The sequence below is a fragment of the Mizuhopecten yessoensis genome, unplaced genomic scaffold (genome assembly GCF_002113885.1).
Source record: "Mizuhopecten yessoensis strain PY_sf001 unplaced genomic scaffold, ASM211388v2 scaffold8035, whole genome shotgun sequence".
Lineage (NCBI taxonomy): Eukaryota > Metazoa > Mollusca > Bivalvia > Pectinida > Pectinidae > Mizuhopecten > Mizuhopecten yessoensis.
This window is the reverse complement of record NW_018407346.1, coordinates 836,081-861,026: the sequence shown is the minus strand read 5'-3', so window position 1 is coordinate 861,026 and position 24,946 is coordinate 836,081. Positions and strand designations below refer to the sequence as shown.

At 34.2% G+C, this 24,946-nt stretch overlaps 1 protein-coding gene across 1 annotated transcript; it reads right to left on the bottom strand.

The window, feature by feature from the left end:
- Positions 1-3,792: 3,792 nt before the first annotated feature.
- On the bottom strand, positions 3,793-24,434 carry LOC110454696. Its single transcript, XM_021504348.1, has 17 exons — positions 24,390-24,434; positions 23,467-23,649; positions 22,171-22,301; positions 19,203-19,332; positions 18,220-18,288; positions 17,649-17,764; positions 16,186-16,267; positions 15,141-15,308; positions 12,452-12,538; positions 11,415-11,509; positions 10,877-10,978; positions 9,136-9,196; positions 8,523-8,627; positions 7,846-7,910; positions 5,910-5,981; positions 4,727-4,896; positions 3,793-4,151 (listed from the first exon to the last, which is right to left on the bottom strand). The coding sequence occupies exons 1-17, from the start codon at positions 24,432-24,434 to the stop codon at positions 3,940-3,942; spliced, it is 1,893 nt and encodes a 630-aa protein (XP_021360023.1). The 3' UTR covers positions 3,793-3,939.
- Between the last annotated feature and the right edge of the window lie 512 nt (positions 24,435-24,946).

The window sequence follows — 24,946 nt, the reverse complement described above, 5'->3', positions numbered from 1 at the left end:
AACCTAGCTATAGCTTGTGCCAAGAGATATAAACTTCTTTTTTTCTCTCTGAAGTGGTTTTGTTTTATTGGAAATTTAAAAAAAAAATCCAGATGCAATCATTTGTTTTGCCAAAAAAACCCCATTCTTTGCTTCTTGTAGGGTATATTGTTTAATTGATGTGAAATGGAATAGGATTTAACCTAAGTTTCCTTGACTCGAACCCGCAACCCTCGGTCACGAGCCCGGCGTCCTACCACTGTAATACCGTGCTTTCTAACAGCTACATCTAGTTTCCCATATACTTTTACTATATGTACAGCTGCTTTGTTTTGTGTGGTGGAGGGTATCTAGGTATACTAGGAGTATTATAACAAAGAATAATAACACATATACAAAAGAACGATAAATACAGCTGTTCCTCCTTAACGTTTAATAAAGAGTAACAATACAGAGCCCAAACTGCCTACGCGTATTCCGTCTTTGCGTATTGCAGAGTTGTCTTCTCTTGAGAGCAGGCATTGATTGTTACGTCATTGGTTTGTGTGAGAAAATTGATGACGTTCCTCTCACAAACCAATGACGTTACAATCAATACCTGCTCTCAAGAGAAGATAACTCTGCGATACGCAAAGACGGAATAGCATGCACAGTACTAGTTTGGAAAGTGTAAGGTCTCAAATAAAAGATGCACTGATACACAGTAATTGTTATCGGTGATAGTACAGAAGTTACATTTGGTCCGGATTTTTGAGTTCGAATTATGGGTCTTAAGACAATTCGGTATTTTCTTGTTTTTCCAGTATTTCATATGTTAAAGTACCGATGCTCCCTAAACTTTTCATAAGTTTTACAGTAATATATTTATTTGTGATATAACATTTTTTAAACACCATGACAATTCCAGTTATGAATACGTGTTAGTATCACTGTTACATATTTCGAGGATATTTACACAGAAGTTGTTTAAAATAGCACCGCTGTTGCATATTATGTGGTCACGATACCAGTGAAATTTATATAAAAGCACTAGTATTAGATACTGTGTGGTCATTATTCTAGTATAATGTTTATGAAAGCATCATGATAACATATTTTGTGGTCATCATTCCGGCGCAATGTATGAAACACATATAGCAATACTGTCACATATTTTGTCTTCAATACTCCAGTAAAATGTATATAAAAACACCACTGTTGCATAATGTGTGTTCATTATTCTAGTAAAATGTTTAATATAACCACTTGTACACAGTATGTGGTCATGATTATAGTCAAATGATAACAATAGTACCATTATAACCTAACAAAATGTGTGGATTTTATTCCAGATATATATCTATATGATTGTGTACCGCTAAAACATGTTTGTGCTCACGATTCTTGTGATATGTATGTGATACATATACATGTATAACCACTGTTACATATTGTGAAGTCATTAATCCATTTATGCATATATAAATATATATACATATATGATGGTTTCACACAGTACCATTTTTGTGTATGTAAATATTATACATATATATGTAACACCACTATTACAAATATGTGAGGTTATCATTCCATTAATGTATATGTGATAGTGTACCACCATTTCTTTTGCGTGGTCATTATTCTAATGACATATACTGAAAACGCACATATTTTAGCGCTATTACATATTTTGTGGATGCGCCAATTCATAAATGCTGTAATCTGTTAAAATTTGAGTGCACTAAAATAAGTACATTTACAGTATGTTATTGTACCATTGTGGTATATTGTATGGACATTGTTCTAAATAAATAAATCATGTTAACAGCTATATCTAGTTTATTAATTAGAAGATATTTGGGGAATATTGTCTCGTTAGACTGAGTCAAATAACTTTGCCTCGGCATACAGACTATCCGTAAGCATAATGGAGTCTATAATATAGTTGTATATTTTGGAATAAGCATCATTAGACGAAGTTTACTGACAAAATTACGTTATAACTTAGAAGCTTGCATTCTTGGATTGACTTATACTGGATCAAATATACAACCTACACTTTAATATCAAACTAGTCAAAAAACAAATCAACTACAATTATGAAGATACAGGCGAATAGGTTAATTGACATTTTTATGACTACATAGCGTGTTATGCTATGAAAATAACCTTGTTCGTAGCGGAACCTGGCAAATGTTATGCAGTCATGAACGATATATAAAAGAGGACATATCTAAATAATGCCAAGGTTAATACATGCATCATCACGAGAAGTCATTGAATGAGACTGGCACGCTTGTATTTGAGAAATAGTTGTGCTGTTACTTGACACGTTTATTACACCTTGTCTGCAGGTAACGAACCTTGAACTTCTGTAAATTAATATTTGGGTGGTAATACAAACTTGGATACTTACCGAGGAGGAAATATATATATTAAAGTATTGCTATTTAGCTGTGTGATTGTAATAAGGGTGTTTTTTTTCACCACGAGCATCATCGATGAGTCCTGCAGTGTAAGTTATTTTTAACTTGCTGTATCAATACCAAATTGTACATATACAATCACACTTATGTGTCTTACGTCCATCTTTAAGGAAATCTATATTATGATGAAACTACAAAGAGTTTTAGATAAGAAAACAAATATACATAAACATTGTATCATTGTTTCAGATACTAAACACGTACACATACAACAAACGCATCCTATTATATATTTAACATATGTTTATTTTAATCATAAGCGCGTCATGTATACAATCATATATGACTCATATATTTTAAACGTCGGTTTCCCGCATCAAAAATAAAACGACGATTTTTATATACCTCTGTTTATATCATCTTAAATTTATATACAATGCTATGTCTTATATTTGCTATGTACATATTGAAGCAAAATAGACACAAATATTTAGTAGTATATAAAATGGATTTCAAATAGTTTTGTTTAAACAATCAAGCATATCTTACACAATATTTTCTGTTGCAAATGTTGGAAGGTAACAAAATCAAAAAGATGTCTGGAAGATATTGATGGCTAATTCATAAGATTGACAATTGTTTCTTACAACGTAACATGAAATAAGGGAATTGTTTAATTAACGAAGGTTTTCTTTCAAGAAACTGGTCTAAGCACATTCCGTTGTTTATGAAAAAGCTTGAAACAAAGATATGAAGGAAAAATTTGCACCTTACGAATATAATACCAACTGTTCAATCCTTTCAGAACGCAACTATTCAAGAACTATTTACTCCTTATGGAAGTAGGGTTAACTTACTCTAGGTGAACGGATTAGTAAATAAAACTAAATCTAATTAATCAATCTGTCAACAATCAAGCACATGTATCCTGTAATATCACACAACACACAGGCAAAATACGATATTATCTAAAGATTTTTCGAATTTCAATTGTTAAACAAACTACTATGCGTCGTCATTACTTTCAGCCATCCTTATCCGTACGAAAGAACATCCTTGCTAAAGCTCAACACCTTCTTTAGTTTATTATTATGCTCGTTTATGTATCTTGCGGTTTTATTTTCACTATCCGTGGTTCTCATCATGAGCACCTTACATTATGTTGGTATTGCATATCTTTAAATAGCGGGTGCCTTCTATGAAATTGAAGACACTTACCCTTCCGGAACACCTGGTCTTATTTCTTTATCATTTTCATAGAAAGACAATCGTTCATGATCGTTATGTCCATGTGAAGATAGCAAATAAAGTTAAACACATTTAAACTAATAGCAATACAGAGCGATTCTGTAAGTTTTCCAAAAATTATAAATAAAGAACATTTCAAATGTACTTAAACCTTGATCGCCTTGTTTTGAATGATACTTTTGTTGGACTTAATCGATATATCAAACTTATCAAGGATATTTTAGGAGTGAAATATTGACACCTTGACAACTTTATATTCTGATCGATATGAAACAGATGGCATTTTTTGATGAACTTTACCATGTAATTATACAAATACATTTCGTAATAGAACACAGATTAGTAAACCAAAAGTGTGGATTATCCCCCTTTGTTGCATGGTGGTGGCGGCTGATACTGGTTTTGGATTGTTCTTTATTGTCGTGATCCAGTCATTAACGGTGTCGTCCAGTACACTCAGTGGCATAGCACCATTTGTCAGAACGACGGAATGGAAGTCGCGGATATCAAACAATGAACCTGGTTACAGAAACAACATTAGTTGAACAGTGAATCAGGAATCCATGTATAATATGTTTACAATAAAATGCTTATTTCTCGTCCATTCCATTTTCTTAACTGTGCAATATCTTATTACAGATATAAACTTAGGATTCGTATTCTGAAGGTCCAGGTTTCAATATGTATTTCAAAGTCAAATCGTTTGAAAGTTTGTCCAGGCTATCATTCTGAACGGCTGAATATAGTATTTAGGCACGCTTAACAAAGTGACGATGGAAAATCATTAACTCTAATGTCTTCAGTTTGGTAAGCCGAAATACAAACTTTGTCAAGATACTCGAAACCTAACCCTTACAAGAAGATGATTTATTTTCAACCTTTTTGATTAATTAATTATATTCGTTTACAAAATGATATGTACATTTTATAATTTTCAAAATGTGTAGTTTACTATCAATAAAATATGTCAGTATTATGGGAGGTTATGAAAACATCTAACAGATTATTTAGACCAGTTTAAAAAATAAAATTAATGTCTTTATTCTTGGTAACAATGTTTAACAGTTAACTTAAAACGCTACTGTTTTACCTACCCAGTTCAGATTCTGCTTTCCTTCTGAGCTCTCTTATACGAATTTCTCCGATCTTGTAAGCACATGCCTGTCCCGGCCAGGTTATGTACCGGTTAACCTCTATAGTTATAGCTTCGCGTGAAAAGGAGGTGTAGTTCAACATGTATTCAACAGCTCTTTGCTGCTCCCAACTGAAAAAGAAAATCAATCCATGCTATTTATTTTGTATCTAGAAATGATAAAACTTGCACGTAACACTATCTACATTTATGTATCTAGACTCGTTTTCGTTTCAGATGCAACAATCTTAAACACAACACCAGCTGATTAATACATGTATCTGCATGGATTTGTTTTCATTTCATAGGCTACAATCTTAAACAGGGCACTAGCTGCTTTGACTCGTTTTCATTCCTTACGTTTTAATCGTAAAACATAGCACTAGTTACATGTACTTGTTTTCATTTCACAACCTTCAATCTTAGATATAGCACTAGTTACTTGTCCTCGTTTTCATTTCGAATACTTCAATTTCAAACATGCCACTAGCTGTTTGGACTCATGTTCGTTTAGGATGCTTCAATCTTAAATACAGCACTTGATGCTTGTACTCGTATTCATTTTGGATGCTTCAATTTCAAATATAGCAGTAGCTGCTTGGACTCGCTTCGTTCACTGTCATTTATATTTCAATAACACTAACTGTGTTTTGTTCGTTTTAAGAAAATCCCAAATTTGATTTGAAAAAAAAAATCACCATCGATATAAGGTGGGGGCTTAAACATTGTACGTTCAATGTATATACCGTTGCATATGTAAGATGTTTGCTTACAACCCGATACAAAACAGGGATTATATATTTTTAGGGAATATCTTCATTCATTGATTCCTTAACGAGTATTTGCGATTACGAAAGAAGGTTGGACCAACGTCATTGTTATTTACTTACTCTTTGCTTAATATTTATTTTTGTGATATATTAAATTGCCATCTTATATTTCCGATTATCAATTCATGAATGTAAAATCTCCAAAAATGTAGGCGAAATTCAATATATAATACAAGGAACATGTACGATACTTTACGTTAAATACGTGTGCTCGTTATGACAAAGGCATACAGGGTTTTGAAACATGTAGTGTATCCCTTACAAATGAGTAGTCAGTTCAAATACTGTAATTCAAATGTAGTAAAAAAGACTTACTTGAAGTGATGTAGACCAGTATCGACAACCAGACGACAGGCTCGAAGCATTTCCGCGCTGTATCGACCCATCCTGACAAAGAAAACAAATTGCTGGTAATTATTCAACCCAGTCACTAGATAACACATTTGTACGGTATTTGGTATTGTATAACGATATCAAATGGGTATTCCCGTACCACTGCCAAAAAATGTAGCTACGCATTTTCCGGTATGACTATAGCTTTGATAAATCATATATGAAAAACAAACCATACTGCCCTCGGCTTCTAAGGAAAATAATAAAGATGAAATAAACAAAATATTTTCAACAACAATGTTGTGAATATGTTGTAATTCAGCGTCAGACCGGAACTAGAACCCGTAAACCATGGAACCCTGGACGAAATTAAGAAGAGGATACTTTGTACACGCAAAAAAAACACAATACGGAGGGACTGGGACCCTTAATGTGCAATATGTTAGTTTAAGTATAAAAAATGATCTGTTCGATTGTATTATGTGCACATACATTTTACGATATTGAACAAGATCTTTATACATAGCAATCGTAGTTTCAACAGTAGACTAACAAAACCAAGACAAAACATTTAAGACATGCTTTGTGTCAAGACGTATGGAGTAAGAACACTGCATTCTTCATTTGAGAAAAGCAAGTATTTTTCAGGAGTGAAATAATAATAACAACTTGATACCGTTTTAGATCGCAGGTGAATTTGAAGAGGGTACATGAGATACAGGAAACTGTTACCCTCCCAGAGCACTTGCATGATTTCGACATGTGATTTTGTGAGTATTACAGATGTATCAACCTTTGTTTTGCATTTTTTTCCATGCGTATCGGTGCCATTTTGTGTATCTGTGAGTTGGCTCAGCTTTATGTAGGATATGATGTGTTGACGATATCGGCTTTGTGGGTTGACGCTGCCTTTTATAGATCGTGCTTGTGTGTTACTTCAGCGGTATACATCATGTGTATTGGCGCATCGGTATATGTCATATGTATGAATACGGTACGTGTTTGCTGACGCTGCCTCTTTTATATACTGTATACAGAGAAATTTTCGCCAAGTCAAATTTTCGCTAACGTCCATGAAATCATTTTCGCCCAGAGATGATTTCGCCCTTCACATTCAAATTCTATTTATGCTACATTTTATGCTGTTTTCTAATCTGTAATAATGAATTCACATTCATTACGGAGGGAGAAAAGAGTGAAAGTTAAACTGCAGCGCAAATTCCCCGGTATACACTTTTGGTATGACTAAGGTGTTTACGCAGCGTTATATATCCTATGTGTATATTGACATTGTTGTATGTATGGTACTCATGTGTCGATCGATTGTGCGGCTTTCATCACATGTGTTGATGCATCGGTATACATCTATGTGTTTATTAACATGTATCGTATTATTATGTAAATACGCTGAGTCTATATCTGAAATGTGTTCGTGCTGCGGTTTAAATCGTACTTTGTGATGCTTCTTTGGGGCAGTATATATATAAATCATAATTTTGTGTCGATACAGCAATATAATATTATATCTGCCTGATATGTTGACACAGAAGTTCATTATTATGAATTTAGACTTTTGGTGAGGCGAATATGTGGTTATATTACCCGAGAAAGTCAAATTGACCGGGACAACGTCGATGTTAATATAACTATTACAAGCCTATGACGTCATAACGTTAATATTAATCTGTTATTTCTAAAAAAAGTAAGGCCGATTCAATTTCATCCATCAGCGTGAAAATTATCCATCCAATGATGTTGTAGGAAAAAATATGCGATATGTAACATTATATACTTATTGACGTTGCGATATTTATTTTACTAATGTGATGATGATATGGTGCAATTATTTTTGTTGTATTGGGACTCCGGTATGGATTTTCTTTGTGTCACCTTTTAAGTTTCTATATTGGAAACTTACAGTTCATAGTCATCCTTATAAAGTCCCATTTCCACACCGAGGTACTCGGCATACAACGCCCATCCCTAAACAACAAAATGAAAAAGCCTTTAAATTCATTACATGTTCTCCAGTGAGATATAAAAGTCCATCAATTTGATAAAACTTATATTATTTTCACTCACTTTAACAATTCATTTTGGTTCTGACCAATAAAAACGATTCTTTAAATTTACTGCATTTGAAGCCGTTTAACTGTAATATAAGTGGATGTTTTGGTACATATTTGTTACACACACTATGCTATTTATTTAACAACATAATTGATAACATAATAGTTTTCTTGTTAAATAATTTTATATTGGAGTCATTTGGCTTGATATATCGATGTTTTCTCTCATGCTTCGCACTCGTGTAACGTGCTTGTATTCAGTCACTCTAATGAGATAAGTATTATCTTATTCAATGGGAAATGAAATATTATCTATGCATCTAATTGGTGAAAATGATTTACATTAAAAGAAATCAGATATAACCATCGAAAATAGAATAATACTTACCGTGAAGACATATATGGAACACGACAAAGATATACTGATGCAAGGGACGAAGTAGAAAAGACAATTTAAGAAGGAAAATCCGAACGATAATTATAAGAATTACCCGCATATGAGTTATAGATAATAAGTGTATCTTACCTCAACGTAAGCAGTATAGAAAGGGAAATAGAAAGGAACGTCAAAAAAGGAAAGTTCTGGTTGTCGTCGATAATCTGGCAAGTCAGCTCTCATGCCATAGATGTGCTGAACATAAAACAATAGATGCATGACAACCTTACTTCTGTAAAGGAATTGTGAAAAGTGACATTATGACGGAGCTTTATTCAACCCACTAATACATCAAGTATCTTAATGCACTAAATTACATGAAACATAAACATTGCATGCTTAATGCATCATTTATTGAAGGTGTAGTATTCCCTTATCGCAGTAACTCAGGGTATGTACTATTGATGCATTAAGCATGCACATGTAGATGCTGCGTATATGCTCATTGTTATTTTTATGACATTAGACACGTTGATGCATTAGGGGTTCTAACAGAGCTTAATATGAAAGATATACCGAAACAATATAACTTTTGATAAAACATATGCTCAACCAGGTTATTTAACTCATTAAGAAAAAACAAATAAAAACAAAAATTATATTATTTTTGTGTGTGTGTGAAAATGGCAAATAATAGAAAATATACTAATCAATGTTACTCTAGCCCAAATGAAATATGTGCCATACGCTGTTAGTCGTTTACCTGGAGATGGTGTCCAGGGCTGGCTTCATGTAAAGCTAGGTTCATAAATTCGTAAGTAGGGCTACAAATTAAAGTTAATAAATTTATACAATGGTACGCTCTGTACGGAAAAAACGGTAATTGTAGATATGCTTAACTAAACAAGTAAGTTTTCTTTAAGGAAAGTTAAAACAGGCAGTAACTACTATACATAGGTGGTAGCTATTGACAGAAAGACTCTATCGATTAGGTGTGTCTGCATGTAAACATATTGAAGGATCACAACACATTACACAAATTAACAGCAAGATGTTATTGTGTTTTCATCTCAGTAGGCAATGAAGCCTGCTACTACATGTTAGTACGTTTGATGTTATACAGCTTATGTTATACATGTTTACTGAGAGGCAAATATTATCGAACTGGCTTACATAATATTTATAAATACTCCTAAACATTTCAGTAAATTGCATGTTAATTTGTTTTTCTGCCGTTTGTTATTAGCAAAGGGCTCAGTTATACAAAGAGGATCTTTGCTCCTACCCTTTTAAGCTATACATTGATATTTGTTGAGATAAAAATATATTATATCAATCAAGCTGAGTATATGACAATACAGTGGTATTACACTAATACGCATTTAATGCCAGTTAGTACACCTGTTTATTTTTTCCGCTTAAAATCTACAGTGCTTTTATATGCACTTTATCAAAAATGTACACTCAAGACTATGGACCAGCTTTGGAAATATGCTTCTTCTTTGTGTGGTTAAAAGGTCGAAGTTTCTTATTAAACTTAATATGAAAAGGCAAAGCCTTAAAAGAATGTAGCTTTTGTTGGTCTCTGATATTTACTGATTCAGAATACAGCTTTCAGAATGAGTTTTTCAGATAAGATAAACTTTATTTAAAGTCGGCAAGTCGAGGAATAACAATAAAACACAAGCTCTAATGAGATTAAAACCGACATAACAATAGGGGAGATCGGGGTAAGTTCGGCCATTTTTTTCCGGCGAAGTTGCATGCCTGTTAGTATAACATTTTATGTGAAACACAATTGTCTTTGCTTCAAGGATACACTTCCGGTTTCCCGACTGGACGTCTACTTTCGGACGGAAAAAAAGAAAGGCAACGTGTAGCAAGGGAAATCAATCCTGTTTACGCACGCATGTGTTACGACCATGCTCTTATTCCGTCTTTGCGTATTGCAGAGTTATCTTTTCTTGAAAACAGGTATTGATTATTACGTCATTGGTTTGTGAGGGTAACGTCATCAATTTTTGAGAAAATGACGTAATTTTCTCACACAAACTAATGACGTAACAATCAATACCTGTTCTCAAGAGAAGATAACTCTGCAATACGCAAAGACGGAATAAGAGTACCTTGTGGTTTTGGTTGTTGTTACACGTAGTTCTCGATATGAGGACGTGACATTACTTGGATTCGACTTCGATTTAGGAGGTGGGTGTACCCTTGACTTTTCCAATGGTCTCAATGTAAGCCTTACCTTTGTTCCTATTTTGTCCTAGTTTTATTGATTTAGAGTTCGAGTTATGGTTGTGTTGACACTTTCTCTTGTTGAATTGTCTGATAATTATTATTTTGTGTTCGTAAATACTCTTATTTTAAATTAAACTTTAAAACTACCAAATTTATAACCGTTATTCTATAATTGCATCATATAAAATATGTAAAACATTATTGTTTCTGAATTACACTGATGGACATTGTACCGTTTGGCATTGGTAATTCTTTCTTACTTTTCCTTTGGTCGGAATAGGTTGACATAAAAGACTCCTGGGTATTCCTCTGTGGCAGACCCGTAACCTCCTGCTGGGCCGTCATACGACAGCTTCACCACCCTAGGTATGAAACAAGACTTTTAAGTATTTAAACAGTTTTGTAAAGATTTTAAAACAATTTCTAAAATGAACCTGTACAATCTCTTATTTTGTAAATGTGTGATTTTGAATATACATTGTCATGTCCTTGTATATCATATCTCTCGGTTTTTCTGTGTTTGTATATAACTCCCTTTGTCTTTCTACATAAGTTTTTCCCTTTGTTTTGTAAATGTATTGATGTTCATATATGTTTGTTTATGTCCTTGCATATTATGCCTCTCTGTTTCTGTGTCGTTATTTATCGATCTTGTTGCCTTTTAGGTATCTCCGTGGAAGTTTCTCCTTCTCTAAGGTTTTCCCCTAATATCTTTCAATACTTACTTACCTGTTGACGTTTTGGTGATAAATACATCCAAATAAGAAGAAAAAAATAAAGAAAACTTCTCTTACTTACACAATAGGTATGTCCGGGATATTCTTGAAAAATAATGGCAGTTTCGGTTTTATTCTGTCGTGGATGATGTTTTCATATTCTGCAAGGATTCGGTCCTGTAAAAGCCGGAGGGAATTAAAAGCGATGAGACGAAAGACGATGGACAGAGAATAAATATGTAACGACCTTACAAAAAACCACATATCGTTTGTTTCATATTTTACTATTTGAAGTTTATCTATAATACGTTGTAGCGTGTAAGGAATTCGTTATTCTATTAATGCAAAATATATTATTTTTTAATATTTAAAATGAGGAAAACTTCTTCCCTGCAATGTCGTTCCAAATCAAGAACATCAAAAAACATTTCTGTATGAAGGTATTGTTACTGACATATATTTGTTTAAAATTGAGTGCAGGTACACTAGTCACATTTTATTAATATCCGATATACTAGGATATAGCTGTATCGAGATGTAATGCCTCATATTTCGCATGGACTATAGCCCGAATGAAATACCATTTCGCAAACTATGCACATGTATATGTGATATTGCTTTAAAACATACCTACATTTTTTTTTTAAATTTTTGAGCATCATTTCCTCACGTTAATGTTCAAATTGCTTCCTGAAGCTTAAACCGATAATGCGTGGGGGATAATGATATGACGTTGCCGTAGAGTTAAGTGGCGACTAAATGTTCTGAACACATTTTTATTTTTATTCCTTGATTCGAATTAGTTCCAATCAGGAAGGATTTCTCTGGCAACTTGGATAATAAAATATTTTATTTTATCTCAGGGTAAACTACATGACATTGTATTGCATGACATCTACAAACTGGCTGTATCACTATAGTAATCCGCCCAAGGTATGGCATAACATACAGTATGGATAAATACAAACTCTTCATAAACTAATATCATTAACACCACATATATAGACAAACAATATATATAGTTGAGGATACAACACAAATATCAAACAACATCGTATTGATAACTTTAATCACAAAAACAGTTTATTATATACAATATACAAATGTACGTGTACGTACCGCATCATCCCATACAAATCTTGAGTCGTTATTCAGGGCTGCAAAATATTCCTTTACAGTCCCGTCGAAATTTTGTCTTGTCATCACCTGCAGCAAAACAAGAGTTTGTTTAAGCTATACATTAGAAATTAAAGGAACCATTATATTTCAAATTTTAGTATTTTGACGCAAAAAGTCAAAGAAAGCAATGTTTTGCTGCATCATATATCAATTTCGCCCATTAAGACTCCTCAGCAGTATTGTAGTTCACAAGAATAAAATGCTATATCCTCAATGTTCCGAATAATATAGAAATATTGGTAAGGGGTGACACTATCTTTATATGGGAAAGTACCAATATATATATTTTAAGTAATTCGTATCCTACGGACATACCTCCATTAGGATCCAGTGTTATATGGGATTTTACCGTCTATATTACTTTTTTGACCCATTTATATATATATAGTAGATAATAAATAAACAAATCATTGCGAAGGAAAATATAGAATACAAACATAAATCTGTCAGACCTTCCGCTAGGCGTTTCTGCCTTCTAGTGGTTCTTCAGGCGGATTGGTGTGTATTTATTACAATTGGTTACATGACGTCATAAATATTTGCATAGTCAACAATTTTAGTAACGTCATCAATAAACAAGCATAGTGACGTCACAAACAATACCAGGACAAAGAAAACATCTACATACAAAACATTTAAAAGTCATTGTGTATGCAAGCTTGGTTTGAGGGCTTTTATAAAAAAAAAAACACCTTTGAATTATCTTGCAACTACATCGTCGCTATTATATATATGCTCCTGTACGCTGGTAACTTGACGAATATAAATATATCGATATTCTTGCAGACAGCACAAACTTCATGTCGTACTATCAATTCTTTAAATATTTATTGAATTTGTATTTTTTTTTAAATCTAAAACATATCTAAAAACTAGAAATATGTCAGAATGACATGCAAGTCACCCCATCATTCTGTATGATCATTTTCCGATAAATCATTGACCAATCTACAACGGATATATTTCCACCTGTCAATCAAAATGGTTAACAATTACCAGGTGGAAGTACATACATGCTGTTAAGGTAGCCATGCCAACACATGGAATTAATAAGAAAGCATGTCGCAAATATAACGTTAGCGTTGACTGACACCTCGAATACGGGGAGATCTGCGCGCTGACACGGTCACCTGGCATGGGCAGAACAGGTTATTGGAATATAACTATCTTGTTTTCAAAACAATAAGTTTCAGAAAAGATTCAATCTTATTTACGGATAAATCTGTTACTTCTTTTTTGTTATGAAATACACTTTTCCACGTAGTTTTTTGATCGTCTGCAAATCCGACTGAATCGGTCATCGATATCGGCAGCATGTGTACGCTTAAAGGCAGTAACTCAAACAGGTCCGACGAGGACCGCCAACAGCCGAATTCGCGGGACACGAAGAACACCAAATAATTGCGATTTCAGCAATTCTCATTGGAAAAGAAAAGATTTGAATGTATTAGGCTGTTTTGAACCCGTTAATATTTATTTTTCAAACTCAAACTTTTATCGTTATCGGTTCAATTCGCATGGATGTCACCTTGTAAATTCCTGCCGGTTAAATGAATCACGCGACCTTGACTTTTTGCGGTACACAAACGTGCTTACTTCGCCACTTTACCCATGTCGTTTTGACACATTCCTACTGTCAAGACCGAAGAGTTCAGCATCATTTTACCAAAGTACGACATTTTAACCACAGAGTGATAAATGCGATGCAATTCTTCGTTATGTTCCCCCGATACGTGGTATTTATCAATTCACAACGTAACGTCCTGAAAAGCTGGGCATACTTTACTCGCGTTTATTTATCCGATTCTATCGTATAATATGACATAAACTTGAATTTTTTCGTAATTGTTAAATTGGCAATGCAATCAGGGATTATTCAACGAAATTTAAAAGTTTTATTGCTGCGAGCATATTTCAAAACATTTCCGAAACTCCTCGAAAAAAATATGAGATACGGTCGCGACCAAGGACTGGTTTTAGATTGTTCTTGAGTATCGTGTACTCCCCTTTCTTGACTTCATTTTTTCTTAAAAAAGTGCACACTATACGCAAAGATTAACGGTAGACGTCGGTGAGACATAAAAAATCAAAATCAGTTAATAGCAATTTATAATACGAGAGTTAACCCCTTCGGGAACCTCAAAGGTGCCTGATTTATACTCGGAATATCTTTAGGAAATATGTAATCCCCGTGGAAGATTTGATATGACAACTTTGTTTGAGATATATGGAAACAGACAGTTATAATTATGCACGAGTAATTTTATGATACACATTTGCAGTTGAAATGAAAAAAGGGGAACAAATATTGAACAGTTTGAGTGTATAGATTTAATTCAATTGAATATTTGTAGCGGAGACACCTTAGCAAAATTCCGGTATGGTGCTTGGCATGCTTATCTTTCCTGAGACCACAGTTTTGCATTAAGAGTTTTGATGTCTCTTAGCATTCGATTGCTATCTTTACATGGTCACATTGGGTTCCAGTGTTTTCTTAATTGCATTTAAAAACAATCAAAATAAAATGACCTGGAGAGGTAGCCTTTATGTTCGGGAACTACTGCCAAATGGGGTAATATGAATACATATCTTAGAGATGAAAAGTGATCACTGTTAAAACAACACTCACTGTTTGCATATTTTTATAGATCCTGTCAACCTCCTGCAGACCAAGAGTGTGGACTTCCTCGGGTGACATGTCAACTGACAGATGCCACTTTAGACATGCTCTGTAGAAATCGGTTCCATTCGCTAGAGTGTTGACTCCTATTCCGGGTCTAGTGTTCAGCATGTAGACCTGTTGTTAATCAAACAATATCATTTTATAACACGTCTACAGAATATTTTTTCATTATTAAAAACAACAAAAATGATTATGGCCTTTAAATATCATTTCTGAAAAGAAATCCATACCTTGTGGGAATTTTACAAAAAAGAAATGTCAATGAAATAAACAGTTTGTGACTAGTGTAAAATTAAGCGGGGCTAGACCATGCTTTGAACAATTGGCCTCAGACTGATATTCTGTCGCTTTAACCAGCTGAGCTAACTGATCAACGGAACTATATCGGTCCATGTTGTACAGGTTTTATCCAAAACGAAATATATGAGGCGTCAATATATATACGAAAATTCACAGACAAATTCCCAAGCGTTTTGCCTGCAGTGGGATAGGGATCCTTAACAATTCTTGAAACTATTTAATAGCTACCTAGGCAGGTTTGATGTTGCTTATAGTCCATGTATACCATTATTTTCGCTGTTCAACAGACTGTTATATTGAACATATCTCGTGTGTTCCATAACGGATCCCCGTATCATTGCCATAAACTGTAAATACGCATTGGAATTTGTTTCCAAATTTGCTATAGCTTTGATAAATTATTCATGAACCATACCTTTAGAAACTTTAAATGAAACAAACAAAATATAATCAACAATAGAGGCTTGAGTTTAAACCTTCAGTAGGGTTAGACCGGTATTCGAACCCTGAACTCTTCACTTTGTTATGCTACCGATATAACCGTCTTAGTTACCTGGTCTACGGAAGTATCATGGAACGATTATTCTACAGTTGTATCCAAAACAAAATTAAGGGTTAGTTTCTGTACATACAGAAAAGCACAGTGCAGTTGGACAGCGATCTTTTAAAGGATTTGTGGTATACAACATACATTTTGTATATAATCCTTTAAATCTGCATATGCCTGATTAACTGCCTGGACAGCCGAAGCTCCCCTCGCTCGTAGGTCCTGCCTGAAATGTACAACAATCAAATATAACGTACATAATGTAAGTGAGTATTTAATTTGTATACACTGTAAAACACTATAGGGTCTGTAGTCAAGCCAACTTTTTTAACACATTTAAATCATATTACATGGTCACGAAGTCAGGTTTAAACGTTAAAAACAGTATTTGGCTTAAAGACTCTCCATATGTATTCCATAAAGTAACGAAGGGAACAAGAAATTTTGCTTATATAAGTATAAGTACAGAGTCGAAGTTTGAGCATGTAAAAGGTTTAATGAATATGTAAAGTATGAATAAAGACTCTCCATATGTATTCCATAAAGTTATGAAGGGAAAAAGACATTCTGCTTACATTAGTATTAGTACAGAGTCTAAGTTTGAGCATGTGAACGGTTTCATGAACACAGGCACGAATGTTTTGAATTTTAAACGTTGTACCAACACATACTGGACTAACCCTAACCCTAACCCTAACACTGGAATAATATGTATCACGTCCCAATGTTTTAGTTACACGTGCACAGAATGGATCACTAATTTTTGTGTTTGCTCATGGAAAATGCAAAGAATGAACGATTTTCATTTGTGATTCTATCAATGGAAAAACGTTATCTCACAAAAAAAATGCATCACTTAAGAGTCATGTGAGATATACTATAGCAAGTAGAACACTCTGACCACCTTAATGAGCGTTTCAGGTGTTTTATAAATACATGTTTATAAAACGAATTTTGCTGCTGTATGTTCATGATCTTTAGAAATGTGCATTTATATAACTGTTTCTGTTTTCCGAATTTATCTCTGTGGTCTGGAACACATAAACCCATTTATTATTTTACTTGACACAATGCTAACAAATAAATAATATATCCCTGGGTATGGATTTTCCCTTCTGAGGATAGTCGGCTTAAGCCAAAAGTGTTTCATGATTTAGCATTCTTATGCCACATCATTATTAAGCATGCATTGTAGACACGTGTAAATTTTGAATTATGCTTGTGAAAAGGGATTCGTACAGTGAATGTTACTGATCTAAATTGGAGCCTTTCCCCATTTCGAGAAAATTGTGACACACCTCAATGAAATAATTGAAAGATCCTCGGGTAATAAATTTCTCTGTCATACCATTAACCCTTTGACCCCTATGCAACTTTAGTAAACTCTACCATGCATTGATATGGATGCTTCCATTATGGAGAAAGGGTTAAGGTAGGCGAAGAACAGATTAGCCTATATCACCCAAAAGATAAATAACTCAATATTATGAGAAAAACATCGTCTACCATTCCGTGTTAGAAATACCTTATCCTAATTACTGGTGTAACCATTGATGTTAATGAACATTTTAAGTACAGTGTATCATGACACAGCTATATAGACATACTTATCTGTTTCTGAAATGTACTCGGTAGCATTAAGTTTATCTTTGAAGTGACGATAGAAGTAAGAATCCTCTGTGTCGTTGACGAGAAGTTGTTCGATCTGACCCGGAACTGGTTCCTACAATCACATAAGTATTCATATCGATAGCGACTTAGAAATAGTACAACTATAGGATGAAGACTATGTAGGTGTTTTCCATAAGATTTATGAAGGAGCCAAATATATCATTTAAATTGTTCAAACAACTTTTATAGAATATAATGTATATGTGTGTATGTATGTGTGTGTGGTGATGGTAGAATGGCGAATTGAAGTAAGCGTAACTCCAAAATAACATAGCATATTGTTCTTGGTCGGAAATAAAGGTTGTTATCGTTTTTTATGTGGATCTTGAAGTAATATATTGATGAACTAAAGTAAAGATACACGTAAAAATGAAGCAAAATTCCTACATCAATATTACAGTATTACCACCAACAAAAAATATGTAGTTAGTACATATATTTTTAAACATATCTGATCCTTCAAAATGGTCTTTTTTGATCATATAAATGTTTCACTTAATAACTTACAATGGACAATCGGTTGAGCGTCCGGTTCAGTTCAATGGCTTTATTAAAGGTGTCCATTACATCTTGGATCTGCAAAACAATGAAAATGCAGGTTTATATTTATCAGAGTCAGTTGTGCGAATATTGATTGTATTTGTGATACAAAGTTTCAAATTAATCATTCATGAATCAACCGGTTGATCTGTCAAATGTCGGGTGGAAGAAGACTAATGCTTGATTCAGAGATAAGACGTGGAAAAGTATTGGGACTCCTTCCTGACTACGTGGGTTTTTCTCCAGGTATTTCAGTACATCCAACCTAAACATTCCATGCGCGCTTCTAATAAGTTGGAAAATCTTGTTTCATATTTGTTGTAAAATTAATAAAATGTATTATTACTATCGCCATCAGTCAGCATATGAAGTCATTTAAATAGAGGACTGTGAGTTGATTATCATCTACAGCACATTAAATAAAGATTTCTATTTCATATCTTGTGGAAATTGTAAGCATTTCCTAAGAGAACCGTACTCAAAGGAACCAGTTGGAAAATAGTGTACTGTTTGTGTTTAATAAGGCCTACATGTACACCCTACAAATTTGTGTGACCACAAAAAATATGTCAGACGACGTGCAAAGCTTTGATTTGTTTTATTTACTCTCGTTGCTTTACTTGTCGTCGTGTTTCTCCTGCTCCCGTAAAAACATGTTTACAATGTAAAACATTCATAAACGTGTCGTAGATGACGCAAAAGATGCTTACCCCTCAGGAACACCTGGCCGTGTTTTTACTTTGTAAACTTTTAACGGTTTCTGTGGAAATAACCTCTTTCTTCATTTCTTGCCATTGTTTCTATGATTTGTAGTTACAACAACAAATTTGTTTCGTATTTGTTGTATTAACTAGCTTTCTTTTTATGTCATTGATTGTTCGACTTCTATACAAACAGACAAACAAACAAACAAACAAACACTCAGAAAATCAAACAACAAGTCAACTTACTAGATTGGGGATTCCCTTTAACCTTACGATGTAATTCTCGAAGTCGCCTCTCGTGCTGGTGGACGCCATAGATAAAGGATAGTACAGCTGAATTCCTCCTAGGAAATTCATAGGATTGATAGCACTGTATCTGAAAATAGAAATCACAACTCCAATACCCTACATCATGTCTCACAGCATACTATCTCTTATTTCATCAAAGAAAACGTCATTATATGGACACCATGAGCATTTTTATGATGCTTCGATGAAAACATTTATGACTGTGATATACAGAATCTTTGGAGTGCCATATGTCAAACACACGAATTGCATGAATCATATGACCGGAAGATTGTATTTTTTATTTATTTTTCGTCTTGCAATCTTTTGTTCAATATATGCGTAACGGTTCCTATTTTTAGCTGAAGCCGAATGGCAGATTATTTCAGTGCAATATTGCCGTTCAATAAAAACGGTATAGCACACGTACAACAAAAATGCAATTGAGTCTTATCACCGTGGATATCAGGTCATATTCCTACGCACTACAACCTCTGTAAACAAAATGGCTGACCTAGTTACCGGATATACTGTTTGCATTGATGGCGGAGACAGGGGCATTACGATATTTGTCATCCATGAACAGCTATTTTCACCACAATACAAATCAACACAGATTGAGTTTGCTCCCAGTTGAACTTGTAGAGACATTTTAAGGATTATGGGCGCATTTCGATTACATACACCACCTGTTATCTTGAATATTTCTATAGAATCACTTCTTGCATTTTTGAAGATAAGAGAAATCAGTTATAGTCTTTTAAACCGCTCCGGATATGACAAATCTCTAAACCTCGGTATTTCTTTGGTTTCTCTTCTTTGCATCCGTTCCAACATGTCAATGATATCAACCTTATATCGGTACCCTGCATTGTTTTGCATATAGAAATTAACACTTACAGGAATTTTATATATTGCTAGGAAAGCAAGTTCGTTGGTTGACAGTGAATAGTGAATTTGCGTTTTTAACCTGCGCACTTATTTGATCCTCAAATATCAGGCATTCTCTACAGTCACTCCATCATCCTTCTCATTGCATATCTCTTCTAGAGCTTCATTACCAAAGCAATATCTTTGTTTCTGTCATTGCCAGACAGATCTACATGGATTTATATTTTCCAAAATGTTATCTCAAAAACCATTCCTGTTATATCCTTTCGAAAAGAGTCTATATCTTCAAATCCACTTATCAGATTTGCAGTTGATGCATCCCTTTCATACTGATGTGTACCACTTTTAAAAAATCATTTTTACATTATTGACTAAGTAAATGTAAGATTTTTATTTCTGTAGTTGCAATAATACATTTTATAATTACTTTTGATGTATATTAGACAAACAAATATTTGTGTTTGTGAGGGTGGGTTTTTTTTCTTTTCATATATTTCATTCTTTAATCAGATTGACTTTTTAAAATGATTTCCTGCTGTGATGCATAATTCAACAAGTGTCTTTATTGAGAGCAGAAATTTGTACCGAGATACAATACCAGAGCACTCGCCAATCCTGAGATCTGAGGTACACCTTACAGAGTATTATAACAATATTTCAATCAAGTAAGTGTAGCCCACAGTTCTGGTCTTTATCAGTTTCTCACTCGTTTTATTGATTTATAACTTGTAAAAATATATATGATGAGTGTATATTGTAGACTAGAGAACGGTCAAATTACTGCAGCTAGATATAAAGCTATAAATCAATGTCATGTATATCATGGATTTACCGTGTTATTATTGAGACGACGTATGTACAAGCATAGATGTTGCTAAGACCGTGAGAAATAACATTTACATAATTCCCCATAACCTACATGTAGTAAATGTTGACCTGTTCATTTGATAGGATGTCATATTTGATTTTATAACATAATTATTATCCACTTAGCCATTGTCTATATTGATGTAACGTAACACGAACGATTTAAACCTTACTTAATGGAGGAGATCACGATAAATGTTAAGTTATTTATTTTTATTTATTATATGCTTGGTAGTTGGGTGGCACGGTGGATAATACACTCGCCTTTTACCAACACAGTCGGGGTTTGATTTCCCGATCGGACGTGAACAGGAATTGGGTCCCTGTCTGACTGCCTGGGTTGTCTCCGAATACATTGATTTCCTCCCTTATTGCGACGCCTGCGCGCTATCATCCGGGCCAGCAATTGCGAGACATTGTGATATAGGTTGTTATGACTTGTTTCAAAATTGTTGTAAAATAAATAAAGTGTATTATCGTTATTATTACTGCTTTGTTTTCCTGGATGCTCATAGTAGTCGTGATGCTTGTATTAATTGTTCATCTGGACGACTTTGAACAGGAACCAAATGGTTCAAACCTTATTAGATCAGCTGGTCGTTAACGGAAATGTTTGAAACGTGATGTTAACACCAAAATACATATAGTACATAAATTTTGAGGTTTTAGTCATAAATATGCTATTACATTGACCAAAGAAAAATAAATTGTCCTTGGCGATAGTCAAGATCAACATACACCTTTTTATTTGGTCAATAATACCGTATATTCCCCAAGTAAAACGTCCGTAAATGTTTATCATATAGAATTAATTCAATTTGAAGAAATTCAACTATCCAACCAACTTAAGCTATCGGCTTTAAATAGTACTGGTAGAATAGCTAAGACCATATATAGAGGGGGTGGTCGGAAGCGCAATGGTTAGCGCACTTACCTTTCACCCAGATGGCCGGTGTTCGATTCCCTAGTCAGACGTTAAGTACTTATTATTATGACAGTTGTCCGACCACATGGGTTTTCTCTAGATATTTCGGTTTACTCCCATATTTATTCCCTTTATATGCTACAATCCGGACAAACAAGAGTAGTAAATATAATTTGTAAAAACTTGTTTCATGAATTAGAAATAAATATAAGTCAATATCTGTTATATATAGAGATTACTTACAGTGCCCATTTGTGTCCTTCTAGGTACGACGCAAAAGTGTCCGCCAGAATATCATAATCCGCTTTTTGTATTGGAGTGAAGCTCGTGGTTGATACCGCTTGTAATCTAGCATTGAACGCCTCAATGTCATTCTGAAATGAAGTACATCACATTTGTAAAGATGATAATTTTCAGATTTATCCTGGGAGAGGGGGAATAGAAAATACCTAGAGATGAAAGTATTTAAACGATTTGTGTGCTATGAGAACGAAAACAAAAGTTCAGCACGATTAATTTAATTCCATAATAAAAAAGTAAGCGGAGGCTCAAATAGGCATACCCCCATACCTCCTCCTGATAACCCGTGATCTTTGACCTTTTAACCTTGGCAAATAAGGTGAAGAAGAAGATGTCTTCAGGTGCTCACGAGATATGCTGTACAAAAGCTTCTTACTTCAAAAATGAAATATTTGGCCCTGAGCTTTGACCCTTTAACCTTGACTGATGACCACCAAATTCGAATCTAATGTAGAACACGATATTGTCATCCTATGGTGTACATGACTGTTGTGTCCTGGGGTTTATGAGATATTATGTACAAAAACTTTTAACTACAGAAGGACCGACGCATGTCGCACACTCGGATGGACGCACTGACTAAGCTATTACTATGTACCCCCGTAATACGTGGTCGGGGGTGGTAAAACAGGAAACACATATATATCAGAAAGAAGCAACCTAAAATCAGATTGCTTCGTGAGGCCCAAGTTTCGTCGTTTTTTGACAAAATACAATTTCGAGGTTAGATGAATTCGTGGATTACGAATACTCAATCAAATGGATTTTATTATTGGTTATTATCACACTTGTAATTACTGTGTGAAGCTATGGATTCGTGGATGAAGATTACCCACGAAATCAACAAAGTTAAACATCCCCACGAAAATTAGTGACTTCACAGTAAGAAGTAAAGAATTATGATGAACGCATGTGAGTATTACATATGTAGCAATAAAATTGAAACATGCAATAAAGAAATAAAACACATGTTTAAAGAAGTAAGACCCGAACTGGACATCTAATTTGAACACCAACAGAAACGTATGACCTGAAAAGTAATTTGTTCACTGGCTGTTTTAATTATTATCAAAATTATCGAATTCATATCACTGCATCATGGAAGCAATTGCCCGATATGATACGCGCATGCGTGGCACGAGCTCATGAATATAACATGAGTAGTAAGAGAGCATCATTAACAACCCTGCATGGCCTTAACAAGATTCCTTTGTGAGTGTTTACTTTTTACATCCTTACCTTCCTTTTGTCAAAAATCGACATGTTAAATGATCGTAGTCTATCGTTGTAGTCGTGATAACCGAGATACGTGGCGTAATTTGGTGAATCAGCCATTCTCCATGTCCAAAACTCCTTCTCTAGACTAGTTACTGTGCTGTACTGACCTGGCAACATGTGACCAATCAAATAATTAGCACAGAACTTATATCACTCTAAATACATTACTGTTCAATGTTATCTCATATTCTAAGATAATTTATTTTATTCATAGGAAAACAAAAGGTTTAATACAAAAACCCTTTTCAACGATCCTCTCCCACATTCTCTTATTTGCATTAGCACTGTACATACTTGAAATCAATTTTGCATGAATTTGAAACACATCCTAATGAGCAAACAAATAAACTGTAAATAAGCAACATTCGCAACATGTTAAATAAACTATGACAGTAATCTGATGTTTGAACAAAGATTTGTTGCTCACATTGGGATAAAAAACAAATTAAAACTTTAGATAAGCTTAACATCTTTTCTTAAATGAATGCAAACCTTGAATGTTTCAAGTTTACATTGTGCAAAGATACATTATTAAATATCATTAATATACATAAGAGTACTATTATAGCAGGTTCCATGATATTGTTTATTAATTGTCTCATCAATTTCAATTAGGTGAACTATATAACGACCTATTATAAGAGCAGCAGGAAACAAACTCGATAGCTGTACCATGTAACGATGTTTTATAAAAATGTACAGAAAACTCCACTTCATAGCTGAAATATAAAACGATAGATTGCAACAGTGTACAGAAACACCCATTCCATAGCTGTACCAAAGAACGATAGATTGCAACAGTGTACAGAAACACCCACTCCATAGCTGTACCAAAGAACGATAGATTACAATAGTGTACAGAAACACCCACTCCTTAGCTGTACCATAGAACGATTGATAACAACACTGTACAGAAACGCCCACTCCATAGCTGTACCATAGAACGATTGATTACAACACTGTACAGAAATGCCCACTCCATAGCTGTACCATAGAACGATATATTACAACAGTGTACAGAAAACTCCACTCCATAGCTGTACCATGGAACGATATATTACAACAGTGTACAGAAACACCCACTCCATAGCTGTATTATAGAACGATATATTACAACAGTGTACAGAAACACCCAATCCATAGCTGTACCATAGAACGATTTATTACTACAGTGTACAGAAAACTCCACTCCATAGCTGTACCATAGAACGATTGATTACAACAGTGTACAGAAAACTCCACTCCATAGGTGAAACATAGAATGATATATTGCAACAGTGTACAGAAACACCCACTCTAAAGCTAAAACATAGAACGATATATTACAACAGTGTAAAGAAAAAAATCCTAACCATAGCTGTACCACAGAACATTAGATTACAACAGTGTACAGAAACACCCAACCCCATAGCTGTAACATAGAAGGATATATTACTACAGT